Source organism: Adiantum capillus-veneris, chromosome 6 (genome assembly GCF_014529385.1).
Source record: "Adiantum capillus-veneris isolate H3 chromosome 6, ASM1452938v2, whole genome shotgun sequence".
Lineage (NCBI taxonomy): Eukaryota > Viridiplantae > Streptophyta > Polypodiopsida > Polypodiales > Pteridaceae > Adiantum > Adiantum capillus-veneris.
The window spans coordinates 18,292,474-18,311,114 of record NC_140936.1 but is presented as its reverse complement, the minus strand read 5'-3'; the positions used below and the strand labels follow the sequence as shown (position 1 = coordinate 18,311,114).

General features: G+C 42.5%; 1 protein-coding gene across 9 annotated transcripts in view; it reads left to right on the top strand.

Moving 5' to 3' along the window:
• FAAH (fatty acid amide hydrolase) overlaps positions 1-17,899 on the top strand; it is a 95,357-nt gene extending 77,458 nt beyond the window's left edge. For 8 of the 9 annotated variants that reach the window (XM_086514041.1, XM_086514037.1, XM_086514035.1 and 5 more), the window contains 11 exons: positions 12,386-12,457; positions 13,439-13,490; positions 14,898-14,993; positions 15,085-15,168; positions 15,303-15,406; positions 15,521-15,613; positions 15,692-15,760; positions 15,838-15,902; positions 16,003-16,064; positions 17,165-17,260; positions 17,363-17,899. In XM_086514041.1, coding sequence (XP_086370167.1) covers positions 12,386-12,457; positions 13,439-13,490; positions 14,898-14,993; positions 15,085-15,168; positions 15,303-15,406; positions 15,521-15,613; positions 15,692-15,760; positions 15,838-15,902; positions 16,003-16,064; positions 17,165-17,260; positions 17,363-17,425 — 856 coding nt within the window. In that variant the 3' untranslated portion in view covers positions 17,426-17,899. The remainder of the gene's footprint in view (positions 1-12,385; positions 12,458-13,438; positions 13,491-14,897; positions 14,994-15,084; positions 15,169-15,302; positions 15,407-15,520; positions 15,614-15,691; positions 15,761-15,837; positions 15,903-16,002; positions 16,065-17,164; positions 17,261-17,362) is intronic. The other variant, XM_086514039.1, reaches the window with a different exon arrangement.
• The last annotated feature ends 742 nt before the right edge of the window (positions 17,900-18,641 follow it).

Below are 18,641 nucleotides of genomic sequence, written 5' to 3'. Positions count from 1 at the left end.
GTTCCGGCCCCCCTTCCTCCTCCCCATTCCCGTCTCGTTCTAGACCCTCCCGTTCCCGTTCCGTTCCCCGTTCTGGTTCCGGGTAATTATGGTGGTAGTACTGATGGATGGAGAGGCCTCTAGTCTCTATGATCTCTTGGCTGATTCCGGCTAAGGCCTCAGTGCCACATGAGATTATTCCAGCCAAGCTAGTTGTCCCCCCTCTCGTAGTTGAGGCCCTTACTAGATGAGTTTCCTTCATGCATAATTTACAGGACCTCCCCAGAGACAGATATGCTCGGCTAGCCCTTAAGTCATCCCGACAGCTAGCGCTATAGGGGGACAAATCATGATGGTATGGGTAGATGATATCATGGTTTCAATCACATGGCTTCAGCATGGATAGACTGCCTCCATTCCAGTACTCCTTGAATGCACCCTCCCTTTCTCTCACACGGACAGAGATCACTAGACTTATCCGTCAGGATTTGATTCAACTAGATGTTAGAAGCACATGGATAGAGCCGATACAAGAGTTGGGCACGAAGATGGCTTTCTATAGAGAACATCTTTTCCAACTAATAGAGGATGGATATGTGATCAGACCGGCCTATATGGACACTCATTTATCTTATGGGATACGATGTGCTATTGGTCAAATGCGCACATCGTCACATCAACTAGAGATTGAGAGTGGAAGATTTAGGAGAGTACCAACAGAGGCCAGGATATGTGAGTTGTGCCATATAGCCAGAGACACAGTTACATCACATTTGTCATGGTCCGGTATACTATGAGATAGGAGGCCACTTTCACACTCTATTTAGAGAGGGCTTGGATTGTTGGCTAGAGTCATGAGATATCAAGATCAGAGTTGCCTCGGGTTTTTAATTGCTAGAGTTGTCGAAACATAGGGAGAGTCTCTTGAGGAGACCAGGCAGTGGGAGACATTCATAGAGGGAGATCACTGACTTCTTTAGAGCAGGGACTCAACAGCGAGATGAGTATGCTTCACAGTAGACTTCAAAACCCACTTATACCAGAGGTATATAAGTGGACAGAGCCAGTGAGCTCGGGAGAGCTAGACACCCACGTCTACGAGGGCGACCACAACATCGACAGAGGCTTCATGAGAGGATCAGGACTATTCTAGCACGATATGGGAGACGCCTAGTACGACTATTTATAGAGGTCAACATTGACGAAGCTCCTCAGCAACCAATGCAATACTTTCCTCGACAATGCCCGATGTCGGACATCCTCAAGCATTGATGATGATGATGATGATGATGACTTCAGTATGACGATTTTAGTTTTAGTTTATAAAGTCTCACTTTATAAATTAAAAGACATTTTGTACCCAGACATTGGATTAGATCCACAAGGATTGTATTAGTTTGGTCTCATAGGTCATTTTGGCCTTTATCATTTGATTGAATGTGGCAAGAGCATTGGTCAAGCCGAAAGGCATTACCAAAAAATCATAAAGTCCAAGATTGTGCGAAAGGCAGCCTTATGGACATCCTCAAGGGCTTTGTGTATCTAATGATACCCGCTCTTTAAGTCAATGCGACTTAAGATTCTTGCACCCTGAAACTTATCGAAAATATCATCAATCCGAGGAATCGAATAGCGATTCTTGACAGTGATCTTGTTTAAAGATCGGTAGTCTATGCACATTCAAAACGTGTCGTCTTTCTTGTGCACCAGTAAGATTGGAGAGCAGTAAGGAAAAGTACTTGGTCGTACTAGACCCTTTTCCAGAAGCTCGTTGACTTGCTTCAAAATTTCCTCTTGCTGAGCAAGACTTACCCTATAAGGGGGTTGGTTTGGGGGAGAGCTACCCGGTACGAGATCAATACGATCATCTTCCGGACGTTCCGTAGCTTATCTGGCAGAGTGTCTGTAAAACAATCTTTATACTTTTCACGAAATTGAAAACGCTTAATTTCCAAACTAGAGAGAAAACCCTCATTAGCTTTATCTTTTTCTCGTGCGAAAATCAAGTAAAGCAGAAACGAACTTCTTTATTTCCTTTTTAATGGAGATATGGCTTACCATAGGGAATAGCCAATCCTCTGCATCGGCAAAAATTTTAATGTTCTTGCCCTCATGCTTAAAGGTAAGGGTCTTTTCTACATAATCTGGGACCGGTTGCATATGATAGGGCCATGGCATACTCAAGATGATATCGCATCCCTCGATGGGTGCCAACAAAAATGATTCGTGGTCCTTGTACTCGCCAATCCGAAGATTGAGTTTTCCTTGCACTGGAGTTGCACTAGTGGTCAACCCCTCAAATTTCAATCCCAGAAGTGACTAGATTCCCAAGCTGAGCCGGTGTGAGGCCCAAGCGTTCTGCAGTTTTCAGTGAGATGAAGTTCTTCGTCGATCCAGGGTCGTAGAGGATCAACACTCGCTGGTTGTTCACAAATCCCTAGCCTTCAAGGAGCCGATGCTTCCTTTTTTTGTTTCCATATTCCCCTGCACTTCAGGAATTGAATTCGAGCTCAGTGGAGCAGGTTCCTTCTTCGATTGTTTCTTCTTCGAAGATGCTTGGTCCTGCCGACTCCATTATCCGCTTAAGGTGGTCGTACGGGTACACCTTCATTCTCTTCCGAAGCAGTGGTTGAAGGCTTGCTTCAAAATTCCGCATCTTTGCCTCATAGGAAACCATCATGAAAGGCGTAACTTTCAGAAGAACTGACCAATACTTGTCAACATAAGCCGTGAATTTCTCATGTTTCTTCTGGGCGAGCCAGTCCCATTCCTTCCCGATGTCCTTCTCAAAGTCAGGCGGAAGAAAGTGTTCATAAATTTCAGTTTTGAATTGAGGCCGCTTTCTGGCTTGTGTACCTTCCATGATCTTGGCTAACCACCAATTGCTTGTCGTCTTCTTGAGATGCATCCCAACATGATGCAACTTGGATTTTTTGGTGAAATTCCCGTTGGCAAAAGCAACCTCAAACTACCTGATGAAAGAAAGTACCTTGGAGATGTCTCTTTTTCCTGCGGGTCCTCCTGCGGGTTGTTACCACCGGCAGGATTTTCTTGATGCCCATTAGAATCTGTTCTTTGCGGCTTCTTGATTCCGTCCAAAACCTTTTGGACAGCCGGCAACGAGATAAGTTGTTGCAATTCCACGTGTTGAACTCGTATTTGCTGAAGTTCACATTTATTATATGTGCTGCGATGTGCTAGTGGTCAGATACGCACATCCTCACACCAGAGACAGAGCTGCATTACATATGTCATTGCTCCACATACTACGAGATTTGCGAGCGCTTCCATTCCTTATTCACGGAGGGTTTTGGACCACTTTCCAGAGATATGGGATTCCAGGTTCAGAGATGCTTGGGTCTATTCTTGCTTGAGTTGAGGCGATTAGAGAGACAGACTCAACAGTAGGTTACGGACTATTTCAGGCCAGCCATTACCACTAGACATAGAGATTGCTTGTTGAGGCGATTAGAGAGACAGACTCAACAGTAGGTTACGAACTATTTTAGGCCAGCCATTACCACTAGACAGCTAGAAAAACAGGTTCTACAGCACAGTTCGGATCCCACCTCCATGGCACACTGATTGACCATGCAATGGACCTAGGGAGATCCAGCAATCCATAATTACAAAGGAGGGCATCCTAGCATCGATCCGACATCGACCGATGCTGGATTTACTTTGAGCTGGAGGATTATCTTCTTAGCAGCTTCTTGCATCCCTCATTATTTTGTACCTTTGTATTGACTAGAGTGTCACAAACTGATGACGTGGCAGGCTTCCAGACACACACACACACAGTGTGGTAGATGGCCACATGGCACCAGTACGGACCCCCGCATAATGCGTTGACAGGCTAACGTGGCTATCCGTACGGAATTCCGGATTTGCAGCAGAAAAAGTGCTGACATGACACATGCAGTTGTACGGATTTCGGTAAACTGCGCTGGCTGATTTTTTCAACTTTTGGGACAGTTGCTTTTAAGATTATAAGCTTTTGAGTTCAAGTGCTTTTGGGGCTCTGCTTTTGGGCATCCCTTGTATCTTTAAATAAGTGGGCAAGGCCTCACTTCTCAGAGCATCTGGACGTAGAGTCTGAGATTGAGCACCTACCCGCTCTCTTGTACTTTGAACACAGAAATTACAAAAAGAAATACCGAAAGGGGCGCCTGTCTTTGGGGCCAATACCTCTTGGCACGGAACTACGTTGGGCTGTGTCAACCTAATTGTGAATTGTGAATTGTTTTGAAGTAAATCTCTGCTGGGTCGCGGTAGAATCTTGACTTGGGGTGTCCAAGTTTGTTGCAGTGGTATCAGAGCGCGGCCGATTTCTCTTCTACCGGGAAATCCGATCCTTTTCTCGCGGCACTTATGGATTCCAACAAAAACCAGTCGACTTCTTTTGCATCTGCGAATGTGGGAGGGGATCACGGAGAAGATTCTCATGAGCAATCAGAGGAAGAGTATGGCCCACCTCGGCCTACTCAGTTCGAGATTGAAGAGATGGAACGTCGACAATTAGTTGACAAGGCAACAAGGCAGATGATCAAAATTGCAAAGGATCCAAAATTTGCAAAATTTTTGACTTAGCAATCCCTCGTTGAAGTACACACCTAGTGGCAGAAGGCCACAGAACCATCCATCAAACCGGCAATCAAGAAACCTCATGACTTCCTCGAAGATAAAAGCAAGAAAGTAAGAGAATTCAAAGAAGGTGGACAATCAATTAAGGTTGACTCTTTTTCTGGATTGCGAGATGCTGCAAGGGCTTTGGCCTTCATACAGCAGTTTGACATAGCTTTCTCTGGAGGGCATTACTCAGAGCACTCCAAGATTCGGAGGGCTACATCTTTCTTCAAGGGAAATGCTCGAACATGGTGGTCCACCCTTCTACTGAGAAAGGAAGCTCCGGTTAAATGGCTTAAATTCAAAAGGCTTTTTATTTCTTCTTGGCTGACTCGGGAGTATAAACGAGATATACGAACTTCTTGGAATCATCTATGGATGACCAAGGGAGATTCTTTGGACGCTTATTGCGAGAGATTTCTACTAGCCTCTTCATTTAAGGTCTCGTTTAAAGAACAAATTGAGCGATTTTGTTGCGGACTTCCTACAGAGATCCAAGACTACTGTTTGGGAGAAAAGTCAAATTCTATTCAAGAATTGATGGGCCATGCGAAACAGGGTTTTGCGATAAATTCGGGCAATTTGACTTACCCCACAGATGAGATCTTGACTCAGAGAACCCAACAGACTTCTAATAATGAAAGTAGAAAGAGAAAGAGTTCCCAAGAAAAGAAAGACAAGGATTCACGACCCCTGCTCACTCTTCGAGAGAGGGCCAACTACATCAAAGAGGGGAAGTGTTCTGGATGCGGGGAACATAGCCACGTCTCCGCGAAGTGCCCTAAAAAGGCACAGCAAGAACAGAATGAAGACAGGCCAAAGAGTTCAAGAGAAACTGAGGAACGTGGCAGAAAAGGCAAGATGAAAGCAAAGCTGGTTCCAGATTGCATGGGTATTGACCCAAGCACGATTGATGAAAGTACAAAACTTTGTCGAGCTGGGGCAAAGTGAAAGATCAAGAAGCCCTGATTTTCTTTGATGGAGGAGCCAAGGCCAACTTCATTTCACGTGAATTGGTGGCACGGCTCGAGATTACACCCGATCGGATGGGACCACAAGCAGAGGCAGTTCTAGCGGCTCCCGGATGGGACAGCCATTACACCTGTCATTGGCAAACTTTGGTTGCATTGTCAAGGGGACCTGGGGCACGAGGAATTTTATATAATGCCCTTGGAAGGTTATGATGTCCTCCTTGGAGTCCCTTGGTACCATAAGAACAACGCCGTGGTCGATTATCGGGCGAAGAAAGCGACATTGTCAAATGAAAAGGGCTGAAAATTTGTACTTGATGTGAAATTGAAGGGCGAGTCTTTCCTTATTCTATCGGCTTCAGCCGTTTCGAAATTAATGAAATCCAGTCTGTTTGTTTACTTGATCTATTTGAAAGAGTTAAATGATGAACACAGGACAAGTATGTCTGAACTTGATAAAGAACGTCAAGATTTTCTCCACACTCATGCCGATTGCTTTTCTGAGGGCCGGCCAGACAAGTTGCCACCATCTCGTCCTGAGGATCATCCTATTTTATTGATCTGATACCTGGAAGCACACCACCGAACCGGCCACCTTACCGAGTGAGCCGAGCCGAGAATGAAGAGATTATGAACCAAGTGAAAGACCTCTTGGAAAAGGGTCTTATCCGGCCGAGTACTTCACCCTACTGCTCTCCTATGTTGTTGGTTTTAAAGAAAGATGGATCTTGGAGAATGTACATTGATTATAGAGCTCTCAATAAAATCACCATCAAGAATAGATTTCCGATTCCGAGGATCGATGATATTCTTGACAAATTACCGGGATCCTCTTGTTTCAGTAGGATCAATTTGAAACGCGGATATCATCAGATCCGAATCGTGCCAGGAGATGTCTACAAGACATCTTTTCGGACGAATTCGGTTTATATGAATTTTTGGTGATGCCTTTTGGCCTTACCAATGTTGCAGTGACTTTTAACTGGATGATGGACAGGATTTTCAGAGAGTACAGATCTTTTGTTGGCACTTTCTTTGATGGCATTATAGTCTTCTCCAAGGATGAGGTAGAACATAGACATCATCTGCTACGGGTCTTTCAGGCATTACGAGATCACAAGTTGGTGATCAATGCCAAGAAGAGTGAAATTTTCTTACTAGAGATATACTTCTTGGGACACATTGTCTTAGCAGCAGAAGTAGAGATGGGCCCGGCCAAGATTGAGACTATACGTGATCGGCCCGATTTGAAGAATGTTCATGAAGTAAGGAGCTTTTTGGGCTTATGTTCTTACTACCGGCGGTTCATTAGAAAGTTTGCAGAGGTTGATTTTCCTTTGCATATCTTGACACAGAAAGGAGTCCCTTTCTCATGGGGACCCACAGAGGTGATTGCCTTTCAGACGTTGAAAGAGAAATTGACTACGGGACAAGTTTTGACTTGGCCGGATTTGCAAAAGTCATTCGAAGTATATTGTGATGCTTGTGGTTGTAGTCTAGGTGTGGTCTTAATGCAAGAAGGCCATGTCATTGCCTATGGGAGCCAATTGTTTTCAAGGCCGAATTGACAACACAGATTTATGAGAAAGAGCTTTTGGCGGTTATCTATGCTCTTACTCAGTGGCGACATTACCTACTCGGAGCTGAATTTACGGTCTTCATTGATCATTAGAGTTTACGCTACTTCTTGTAGCTTTCGGAAAAGCAGATGCGGTGGGCCAACATCTTGTCACAGTTTCACTTCCAGATTGTCTATGTGCAAGGACAAAAGAACTTGGTGGCAGATGCTTTGTCCCGGAAGCCGTTAGTCTTAGCTATTTCCGCAATTCATCATAGAAGCTTCGAGGACATGGTCGATCAGTACGCCACAGATCCAAATTTTTCATATGTATTCAATCGAATACAGAATGGGGAGGTAGTAGCAAGATATTCCATTCGGAATGGCTACTTAATGAAGAAAACAATGTTGTGCGTTACACAGCCGTTGAGGGAAAAGGTTCTAACCGAATTCCACTGTCCACCATTTATGGGTCACCGCGGCACTGATACCACCTTGAAAGGTGTGGAGCGTTACTTCTTTTGGCCGAGACTCCATAGTTACCAGGAACGGGAAACTGGAACGGGAACGGGGAACGGGAACACGGAACAAAATTCCATTCCCTGTTACGGGTACTCACGTTTGAAACACGGAACGGGGATTCGGAATGGAAACTTGGAATGGGAATGGGGAACGGAGACCTGAAAACGGCCATTCCCTGTTACTATTGAAGACTCAAGAAGGATGTGGAAGACTTTGTACGTAGTTGCTTCGTATGCCAGAAGGTCAAGTTTGACAGGCATAAAGCATAGGGATTGTTACAGCCTTTACCCATTCCCACCCGCCCCTGGGAAAGTATTGCTATGGATTTCATTTTTGATCTCCCGAAGACACAGAGTGGGCACGATGGTATCTGGACTGTTATTGACAGATTTAGCAAGCAGACTCATTTCATTCCAGTGAAGAAAACAGTCAAGGTGGATCATTTAGCGAGACTGTTCATTGCCCAGATATTCAGATTACATGGCATGCTTGAGACAATCGTCTCTGATAGAGATCCCCAATTCACGAGTTTGTTTTGGAAGGCTATTTGGGAGAACATTGGTACATGGTTGCAGTTCTCGTCATCTTTCCACCCGTAGACTGATGGGCAATCTAAGATTGCAAATTTAGTCGTACTGGATTTATTGAAGTCTTACAATTTTGATCAGAAGACTCAATGGGAAAAAAATTTACCCTTGGTGGAATTTGCCTACAATAACACGATCCACTCTTCGACGGGGAAGGCGTCATTTGAGATTATTGAAGGTGCTATGAAGGTTCCACCCTTCCTAAGCATGAAAGATAAGATTTTTGAAGCCGACCAGTACACGAGGGACTTGGATACTGCTTTTGCCAAGGTCCGGGAGGCTTTAGCAGAATCTCAGGAAAGACACAAGAAGGCAGCTAATCGACACCGTCGCGACTTGAAATTAAAGGAAGACGATTGGATGCTCTTACGTTTTGAGAAGGCATGCCTGAGAAAGAAAAAGGGAAAGGAGTGGCTTTTTCCAAAGCTTAGCATGAGATACTATGGACCTTTCTAGATAAAAGAAAAGATAAATGATGTCTCCTTTAAAGTGAAGCTGCCTGATACTTGGAAGATTCACAATGCTTTTTATGTGAGTCTCTTGAAACCTTGTAAAGGCGATGTGCTCGATGATGGGGAGCCAGATGAGCAAACCGGAGTGGAGAGATACTCGTTCCAAAACAGATATTGGCACATAAAGATAGAAAGATTAAAGGTAAAGTGATTAGGTGGTTCTTGGTAAAATTCAAGAACTATCCTGCATTGGATGCGAAGTGGATGGAGGAGTGCTCGAAGATGATGCGGTGGCCAATGCAATGATGGTAGGAAAAACTACATATATGCCACTAAGATGGACTACACTATTCTGAGTCTTACATGCAGCGGCCAAGTAGATAGTTTCCAATAGTGCAATTTAGACCTAAGTTTATTCTCAACCCAAGCCAGCGGGTATCCAAGATGCGTCACAATTTGATCAGGTTTCACTAACTCACCTGGCCATAATAAAGAGTGCCAATCCATTTGGTGCAACGACAACAGTTTAGATTTTTTGGAAGTTAACGTGCAGACGTGCAGCCAATCCATAAACATGTAGAGCTTCCATGATACATCAAACATCCTCTAGTTGATTTCTAGGCCTAAACATGGAGTCATCTGCATACGCTTGCGCCACAAAATGATTACGAGACGATAATTCCAATCCATGTAATTGGCCAGATGCTGTCAAGGAGTCTAGATACAAGAATAGAAGATGTGTAGCGATAGCATACAACGTAACACTTAAAGGGCATCCTTGCGTGACCGATCGACCAAAATCCCATAATTGAGTCAGCTCACCATCAATTATTCTGGAAGATTGACTATGCTCATAAAGAAAATAGACCACACCACGCATTTTGGACCCAAATCCCAAGGCCGCCATTATCTGTGCAATGAAGTCCCAATGAGCATTGTCAAACACTTTCTCTATATCAACCTGCATGATAAGTACATATTGTCCAGTATAGCTTGCATACTCAAATTCCGATGAAAGCAATATTATCCATAATCTCTCGGTGAGGAATGAATCCATACTAAGCCGGATATATGCCAGAGAACAAATGATCTTCAATACGTGTAGTGATCATTTTCGGCATCACTTTGTAAATGACCAGCATAAGCATGATAGGACGCCAATGTGAGAAGGATTCATTTTCGCAAAGCATTTGACACAGTCCCTAGAGCGCGACTGATGTGCAAGTTATAGAAGATGGGTGTACCCACAGAGCTGATTTGGGGGATCATGGCCCTGTACAAGATAGTTGTGGGTCAGGATCGCACTCCCGAGGCGGTGTCTGAGCTTTTTCACTTCACTATTGGGGTGAAACAGGGTAGTCCACTCTCCCCTACTTTATTTGGTATTTATGTGGATGAGGTTTCAGATTACATTGAGAGGGGAGGCGACAAAGAAGCACAGTCAGCAGGGACTTGGATCTCATTGCTACTAAATGAAGATGATATTTTGTTGATCTCAGATTCACCAGAGGGAATGCAACGACATTTGGATACATTGCACACATTTGCTAGTGATAGCGACTTATCGGTGAACCTTGGCAAGATCAAGGTTATGGTGTTCAACACCACACCATAGTGGGTCAGGCGATCTACACCTACCTTTGCATATGGTCGGGAGACGGTGGAGTATACAGACGCATACACTTACCTTGGTGTGGTCTTTAGTGGCCCAATGTTTTCTTTGAGGAGAGCAGCAAAGACTAGGCTAAAGAGAGCATATGCGACCTTATGGAAGATAAAGAGGATGTGTTCGCAGGTTCGGTTTCAGGAACCTCGAACAAAACTATGGCTTTTCGACCCTTTGGTCACATCAGTTGTGCTTTATGGGGTATATATATGAGGGCCATCGGTGGACCACCATAGCCCTGGCTGGCAGTACTGATGGATGGAAGTGCATGGAGAGGCCTCTCGTCTCTATGATTTCTCGGATGATTAGGGCCAAGGCCTCTGTACCGCATGAGATTATCCGTGCAGAGGTCGCTGCTCCCCCATTGGTCATCGAGGCACTTATGAGATCCATTTCTTTCATGCACAGTATCTGGGATCTCCCCAGAGACAGATATGCCCATCTAGCTTTGGAATCTTCTCGATAGCTTGCCTCACAGGGAGACACCTCTTGTTGGTATGTACAGATGACAGCTTGGTGCATGGTTTTGACATGGATAGATTACCCCCTTTCCAGTATTCGTTGGACGCACCCTCCTTGTCTCTCACACGGACCGAGAGATCACTCAGCTCCTCAGACGAGTTGATTCAGTTAGACACTAGGAGGACATGGATACAACCTATGCGTGTGCTTGGCATGAAGATGGCTTTCTACAGAGAGCATTACCTTGAGCTTACAGAGGATGGTTTTGTGACCAGACTCGCCTACATGGACACTCATCTATCCCATGAATTACGATGTGTTATTGGACAGATGCTCACATCATCACATTAGTTAGAGATTGAGGATGGAAAATTTAGAGGAGTACTAGCAGAGGCTAGGATTTGTCAATTATGCCATATAGAGCCAGAGACAGAGTTACATCACATATGTCACTGCCCAGTCTACTATGAGATACGAGGCTGTTTCCATTGCCTATTCAGAGAGGGTTTTGACCGCTGGCCAAAGTTATGAGATATCAGGATCAGAGATGCCTTGGTCTATTTTTATTGGAGCTGCACAGACATAGGGAGAGCCTCTTGAGGAGACCAGACAGTAGGAGACACTCACAGAGGGAGATCACTGAGTTATTCAGATTACATACGCGACATTCAGATGAACAGGCATCACAACAGACTTCAGAGTCCACGTGTACCAGGGGTACACTGATTGACAAGGCCACTGAGCTTGGGAGATCCAGACACCCACGACTGCAAGGGTCATCGAGACATCGGTGGAAGCTACATCAGAGGGTCCGGACTGTTCTGGCACGACATGGGAGACGCCCAGTCACAGTACTCATTGAGGAGGACATTGATGAGCTTTGCCAATGACCAATGCTGGATATCTTAGGATAGGATCTTGATTCCAGCATTTCAGCCTTTCATTTCATTTCACTTCAGATCAATTCAGTTTCAGTCTTTTACACAGACATTGGATCAGATTTACCATTTGTAAACTCTTCTGTCTCATAGGTCACTTTGGCCTTTTTGAAGGTGTTTTTATATCATTTCATTTCATCTCTCTCTCTCTCTCTCTCTCTCTCTCTCTCTCTCTCTCTCTCTCTCTCTCTCAAACACACACACACACACACACACACATTGTTTTGATGAGTACATCTTTATTAATTACAATCATGTACAAGACATAAAAGCTTAAAATGGGTGGATCCAAGGCTAGAAACAGTCATAGAGGACCTCAAATTGCGGAAGTGAAATGCCTCCCAAGTAAAGACAATTGCACGCAATTTGCAATTGTCTTTACTTGGGAGTGTCCACGCATGTGCGCACACGTGTGTGTGTGTGTGTGTGTGTGTGTGTGCGCGCAATGTGCGCACGTGCACACACACACACACACACACACACCCATACCCACACACATACAGACATACGGGTCTTATAAGAATATTACAGCTCACCCCAAAGAATATTTTTAATCCCAAGACCTGACCCCCTAAGTAATTTGTGCCTGGTCAGTATCATTTTAAACACTTGTAATTTCTGCAGAGTCTTGGAGCTTGGTTGGACAGTTGAGGTCGTAACACCCATGGCAAGCACTGTTGAAGACTTACTACTTGTGTAAGGAGGTTTGATACTATTCTTTGTTTTGCGGCATTGCCAAGCTGTTTGTGGTCTTTCATTGCCGTTTGTTAAAGAAAGCGTGTCTTGATAAACAAACTTGTCATTGGAAGGAAAAACCTGTGCATGTCACAGTTCAGTGAAGCAAGAATTCTACAAAAAAATGGAACCTCTGCACAAGTTTGCAAAAGGGTGTTACAACTGTTTGAAACTAGCCTTGTTAGATAGTCCACACAACTTGAGACTACTCTCATTAATTACAAGAAGACAAAAGGGTCCTATCATATCCATGCTTAAAGGCACTAAAATGAAAGGATTTTATGAGAGTTTCTTAGGATTGTTAGATAGAGGCTTCAAGGCTACCCGTGTAGGTGCATAACATCTTAATCTGATAAAAGATACTGTGTGCTAACAAAGTTTCTTGGACATACTTCTTACCTCTTCCTGCTGTCATTGAGTCACTAGGTAGTTTCACTTTCCTCTCAATGAGCAGGGATAATTGCTTCATCATCTCAGAAATGTGCCCATAGCTTCTAGACCACTCTCTGAGTAAAGAAATTACGCTTGCACAGTGAATGCACCCTTGAATAAGACTATGCTAAATATTCAGTATATTCAACATTTTTAATGTCAGGCTTTTTAGCCATGTTGTTCAAGTTAGAAACCAAATTCATTGAATGCTTATGTCTAGCCTTGGATGTAAAGAGCCAGGGTCAAAAGCCAGAAAAATGCTCATCCAGGAGACAAAATGATGTCTCAATTGGAAGACTTGACGTTATATTATGTTTCTTTCTTTCTTGTTTTAGTCAGAGAGGACCAAAGAATCAAGCTGTTTTACAACCTCCAAGCCTAAAAGTTCTCAAGAGCGCTTACCTTCTTCATGATCATTTGATTGCTATTAGTGTCTATCGGTTTACTTGATATTATTTTGTTTAATAGCATGTTTACTTTTGGCTATTGAACATTAACCCTATCTTGCAGTTATGCTGCCATGCTTGGATCGAGGCCAAATGATGTTACAGTTTCCAAGCCAGTAATTATCTTCTTTCTCAATCTGATTGAACCAATCTTGATTCTCCAAGAATGTTGTGAATGGTAGAGAAGTTGAAGTTCGAGAAAGTCAAAGAATGTAACTTGAAAAATACTTTATTGTATACCTTTTGGTTACTTTTCTCATTAGCAATTGCTACTGTTTGAGAGAGGTTGTTGTGTAATAAAAACTCCAGCCAACTAAATAATGCTAGTTTAATTCATGACAGCCAAAACATGCGCTTACTTCTGATAAAGTTTCATAAGGACATATCATATGTACCATTAGAAAAAGCAATTCATGTTTTGGTTTCATCCTTAACCTTTTTCATGTTCTGGTTTCATGCTTAAACCTTTTTCATGATATTCACAGCTAAGTTTGAAAAGCACTTCACTCTAATAGAGTTTTCACACCTACCTCTTTGTAGAAAATCATATATTCTGAAAAAATATTGCGTTTTATACATCCACCTCTTTTATAATAAGAACTATATGCATAATACATATTATATACTGCCGCATATGCCGTACCATCCTGTACTTGGCTGCTATGGTTTTATTTTTATCATATCAAGAACAAGCTGTAAAGGCACATATTTAATTTTTCTTTTTATACTCTGAGAAATGAAATGAAATGTCTTTTTAATTATATTACCTGCAAAAGTCCACCCATGAGACAAGAAAAATTACATCATTGTCATATGATGCAAAGGTACTAGACAATAAATATGAGAGACTAAGTTAGCATATGCTAAAAATGTAATCAAACAAGTGAACCAATCGAGCTCGCTGGTAGCAGATCTGCAAAAGCCTGATGTCCTAAGTGGGCGGCCACTGTAGGTCCCATCACATAAACTCTTTCATGGGCTGCTTTTCATGGCATCAAACTCCTCTTCTGTGAAGAACCTGGTAGGAGCTGATCTATGCCTCTCAATAATGGCCTGGAAGCGAGGATGGTAATTATATTGGTGACATGATCTGCGAGAGGGATGAGGGTGTCAAGATTGACTAATTTATGGAGCTCTATCGAGGAAAGTTGCATGAACAAATAGTGCAGTATCCTGGGATCCTGCTGAGAGCTACTGCTCTGGAACAATTTGTCACCTTCCTCTGAATGTGTCGTCTGCTAGAGCATGGCAAACTCTGTGAAATCATTTCAAAGACTCTCAAGATGTAATTTTTTTGAGATTATTGCAAACATAATCAGAACACTTGCGTGCATCTTGCATGCTAAATGCATCAGCCACTAATAAAGCTGGTGTGCAAAGGAATGAAGTGCATCTTGTGGCTGTTATTGGCAATTCATCATTCATTTTGATTGGAACTCCTTTGTTTGTTGATACCTTAAGAAACGTTTGGTCATTTTGTGGTACTTAAAAGTGCTTAAAAACAGTACTATAACCTCTTGCAGAGTTTGCCATGTTTTCCCATTTTGGAAGGCTCAGAGCATGGCAAAATTGATGTTGCCAAAGCTATAGGCTCAATCACTTTTGGGAAATACAAAGAGGTGAGAGTTTAAATGATGTATCCAATTTTAAAAGAAAGGAACCAGATGTTTCAAGAGCGTACTAATGCATTCGGTGAAGCAAAAATTACAGTGGTTTGAAGATGTATCTAACCCAGAAATATTGAAAGCATGCGAAAGGGTTTTGGAGCAGCTCAAAGAGAAATATGGAGTTCAGGTATGAATTGAAATTACAAATTTTCTAGTTTTCCAGATTATCAGCTATGTTATCACTACCTTGCAGGTATAGGTTATTTTCAACCTTTGCAAATGAAATTTTGAAGTTAATGAATAACTTATGGTGGTGTGCAGATAAATGATGTGAAATTGCCAGAACTGGATGAGATGCGAATGGCCCATGTCGTAACCATTGGGTCAGAGATTGCTGCTGCTACCAATACCCACTATTCAAGCGGGTGAGTAGTGGATTGTGTAATGCTCTACTTTTAATTGAAGAAATAAGGTCAATCTACGCAACTTGTAAATGAGGCTAGTAAAAACGTTTATGAGGGTGCTATACATGCCTGCAGAAGACGGTGTGACATCTCCTATGAAATCAGAAATACGCTAGCTTTGATGCGGTCTTTTACATCTCGTGATTATGTTGCTGCTCAACGATTACGGTAACAGTTTGTTTGCTCTGAATTGAAGCAGAGCCTTCTTTTGTTTGCATCTAAAATTCCTTTAAGCTCAATCTTCAGAAGACGAGCCATGTTTTATCATATGGAAGCATTCAAGACTGTGGATGTCATAGTGACACCAACAACACCGTAAGCATCTTTGTCTATCAGCATCAGTATCCACATAAGTCAAGAGGGCTTTTGTCTTATCTGTATTGATTTTACAGGATGACTGCACCTGTTATTCCCAAAAGTGCAGCCAAAATTGGTGAAAGCAATCTTGTTCTAGGGGGTAAGGCACTCTCTTAGCTGCTTGTTTTCAATAGGTATTTGGTGAAATTTTAAGAAGCTTCTAACTCAGCTTTTCTCGCTCTCCCATTCTTTGTTTGTAGGAGATTTGATGCGATTTGTTGTGGCACCAAATTTTCTGGGGTTTCCAGCCATTTCAGTTCCTGTAAGCATCCCCTTCTCTCATTGGTTAATCAAAGTTTGAGCTGGCACGCTTAAACAAGGCTTAATTTTTTTGGAATGACTGTCATGGCTTGTAGATGTTGAAGCCACATAGAGAGTTATTCAGCTAAATTTGAAGCTTTAGGTCAATTGGCATCTGTAATGCAATAGTGGCTTTGGGTGTTTTCTGGCTGGCTCGTGCCCATGTGCATTGAGTGAGATGCAAAGGCTCCTATTTCTCTCCCACATGTTACTCCTTGTCTGTAAAAGCTTGTGAAATGAACTTGAATCAAATATGTAAGGTGCTTTTGAAACTGAAAGCTTTAAGAAAAGAAGTGAGTTAAAGGATTGGGTATTATGGTGATTTCACTCATGCAAATTTCAACCAAACATCTTTATCAAAAGACGGAGCCTAATCCTTGGATTTCTGAACATTGCAACACATTATGGAACATGATTAAACCAACACGTTGGTGGCGGAAAAGGCCACAGGATGAGTGGCCTTTCCTTGAGAGAGAGGTTATTCTTATGGAGATGTCTTATAGGGATATTGTCTCTTGGATATTACCTAGAGTCTCGTCGCATTGCATCGGCTCGATATGTAAGATGCTCTTGTGAAGATGAGACTCTTGCTCATTTGCATTGGAATTGTCAGCATACTTGAAATTTGGTTCGCAAAGTTTCTGGATCCTTGAGATTACACTTTCCCTCACGATATTTTGGAAAACACTTTTGGCTGTTCGGAGTTCTTCTTGCTCCTCTTAGATCTCATAAGATCTTCTTCACTTGGGTATCTAGAACTTAAGACATCAGTGGATGTTTTGTCAGCCTCCATCAGGTATCTTTGCTATATTCAGGATCTCCTTAAGACAGACAGTGACATGAGGGCTAATGAGGTGTGCAATTGAGAAAGTATACAATCATAATCATCCCATGAACTCTCATGGGTCTCTGCGCGCGCGCACACACACACACAGAAGAAGAAGATGAAGAAGAGAATTTTTACGTCGTAAAAAACTACCCAAGAGACCTTAGAGAGAGAGAGAGAGAGAGAGAGAGAGAGAGAGAGAGAGAGCTTCTCGTGCCATTGGATCAACTATACAGGTGGGTTATGATAAGCATGGCCTTCCAATCGGCTTACAACTTATTGGAGGACCATGGTCAGAAGCAACCTTGATGCGCTTGGCAGCTGCAATTGAGGTTTGTGGTTTTGTAGCTGTTTTGATTGTATGGAAATTTTGATTTGAGTTTGCTTTGCCAATTTCCTGAGCAAGTAAATCAATCATCTTTCTGCTTCCTCAGAATATGTGTGCCTCGGAAAAGAAACAGCCAGCTGTGTTTTATGACCTTCTTCAAGCCTCATAATAAACAGAGAGAATGCTCAGAGAGCTGAATCGATGGATTGGAATGATACTTGCAGTCGATTGTGTTCAGGGCTCCTTCTGACCTTCAATTATTTCTTCTTCTTCATGATGGACTAATAAAGGTAGTGAGTGATAGTATAAAAAATGCCATCTGGGTTGGCAACTTGGCATGCATCAGACCTTTTAATCATGCCTTGTAAAAACTATGAAACTCAAAATTTGGACATCAATAAAGTTTTCTAATGCATATGCACAAAACCTTGAAGCATCCTTAAATGAAGCTAGTGTTTACTTCATAGCCGCATGGAACGGGGACTTCGAGTGAAGGAACGCCCATTAAGGATTGGGGTGCGCATTCCCTCGTGAGAACAGACAGGGAACATGCTTTTTTCTCTCTTGTGAGATTTTATTAATGACTATCAATTGTAAGACTATCAGAAAATCTTGCATTGATTAACCATGTTGGTGTTGGTTATGTATCGTCTACATGGAGCATTGTCTACCTAGCATTGCAATGCAATGTAGCCAATTTGAGTCTTTTTGGATGAGGTTAGTGGCCATTAAAGGTCTTTAACCCATCATGGGGAGCACGATCAGATTAATAGTAATTGGGCATTGTTTACTTGACACATATAAGCTCCATATTTATGTAAATACCATCAATTCAAGTGAGAAAAATATTATGTTGTGCGTTATGAGAAAAGGCAAACCTGGAAAGCATAGGCATAAGTGTCCCCCAATGGTCATATGCATGTTTAAGTAAATATAAACATTAGCATTTGTGAGCCATGCAAATAATTATCAACAAGAGCAAGGGTTACTAAAGTTACTAGCCAAAAAAGCATTAATCTTCCTGCATGACTCGAGAACTCCACGATTGCAATGATGGGAAAATTGGGAAGCGTATATACTAGAAAAGTTGTAAACTTCTCCCTCAATGAGATGTTGCACACCATTTGATTCTCATGAGGATCATTATAAGAAGCTGATTTGTGACAACTTGCTGTATATCAAGATAGAGAGGTACCTCTCTGACTAGGAAAATATATTGACTATACTTTAGAAGGCACACTACCTGGTTTTGCATTTTATTTACATGACACCAAAAGAAGCACCATCTCCAAGGATCACACATAGCTTAGAGATACATGGACATAGGTTCAACATTTCGTTTGCATAGGAACTTGGTTTCCTATGTCACCATGTAACTACTTAGG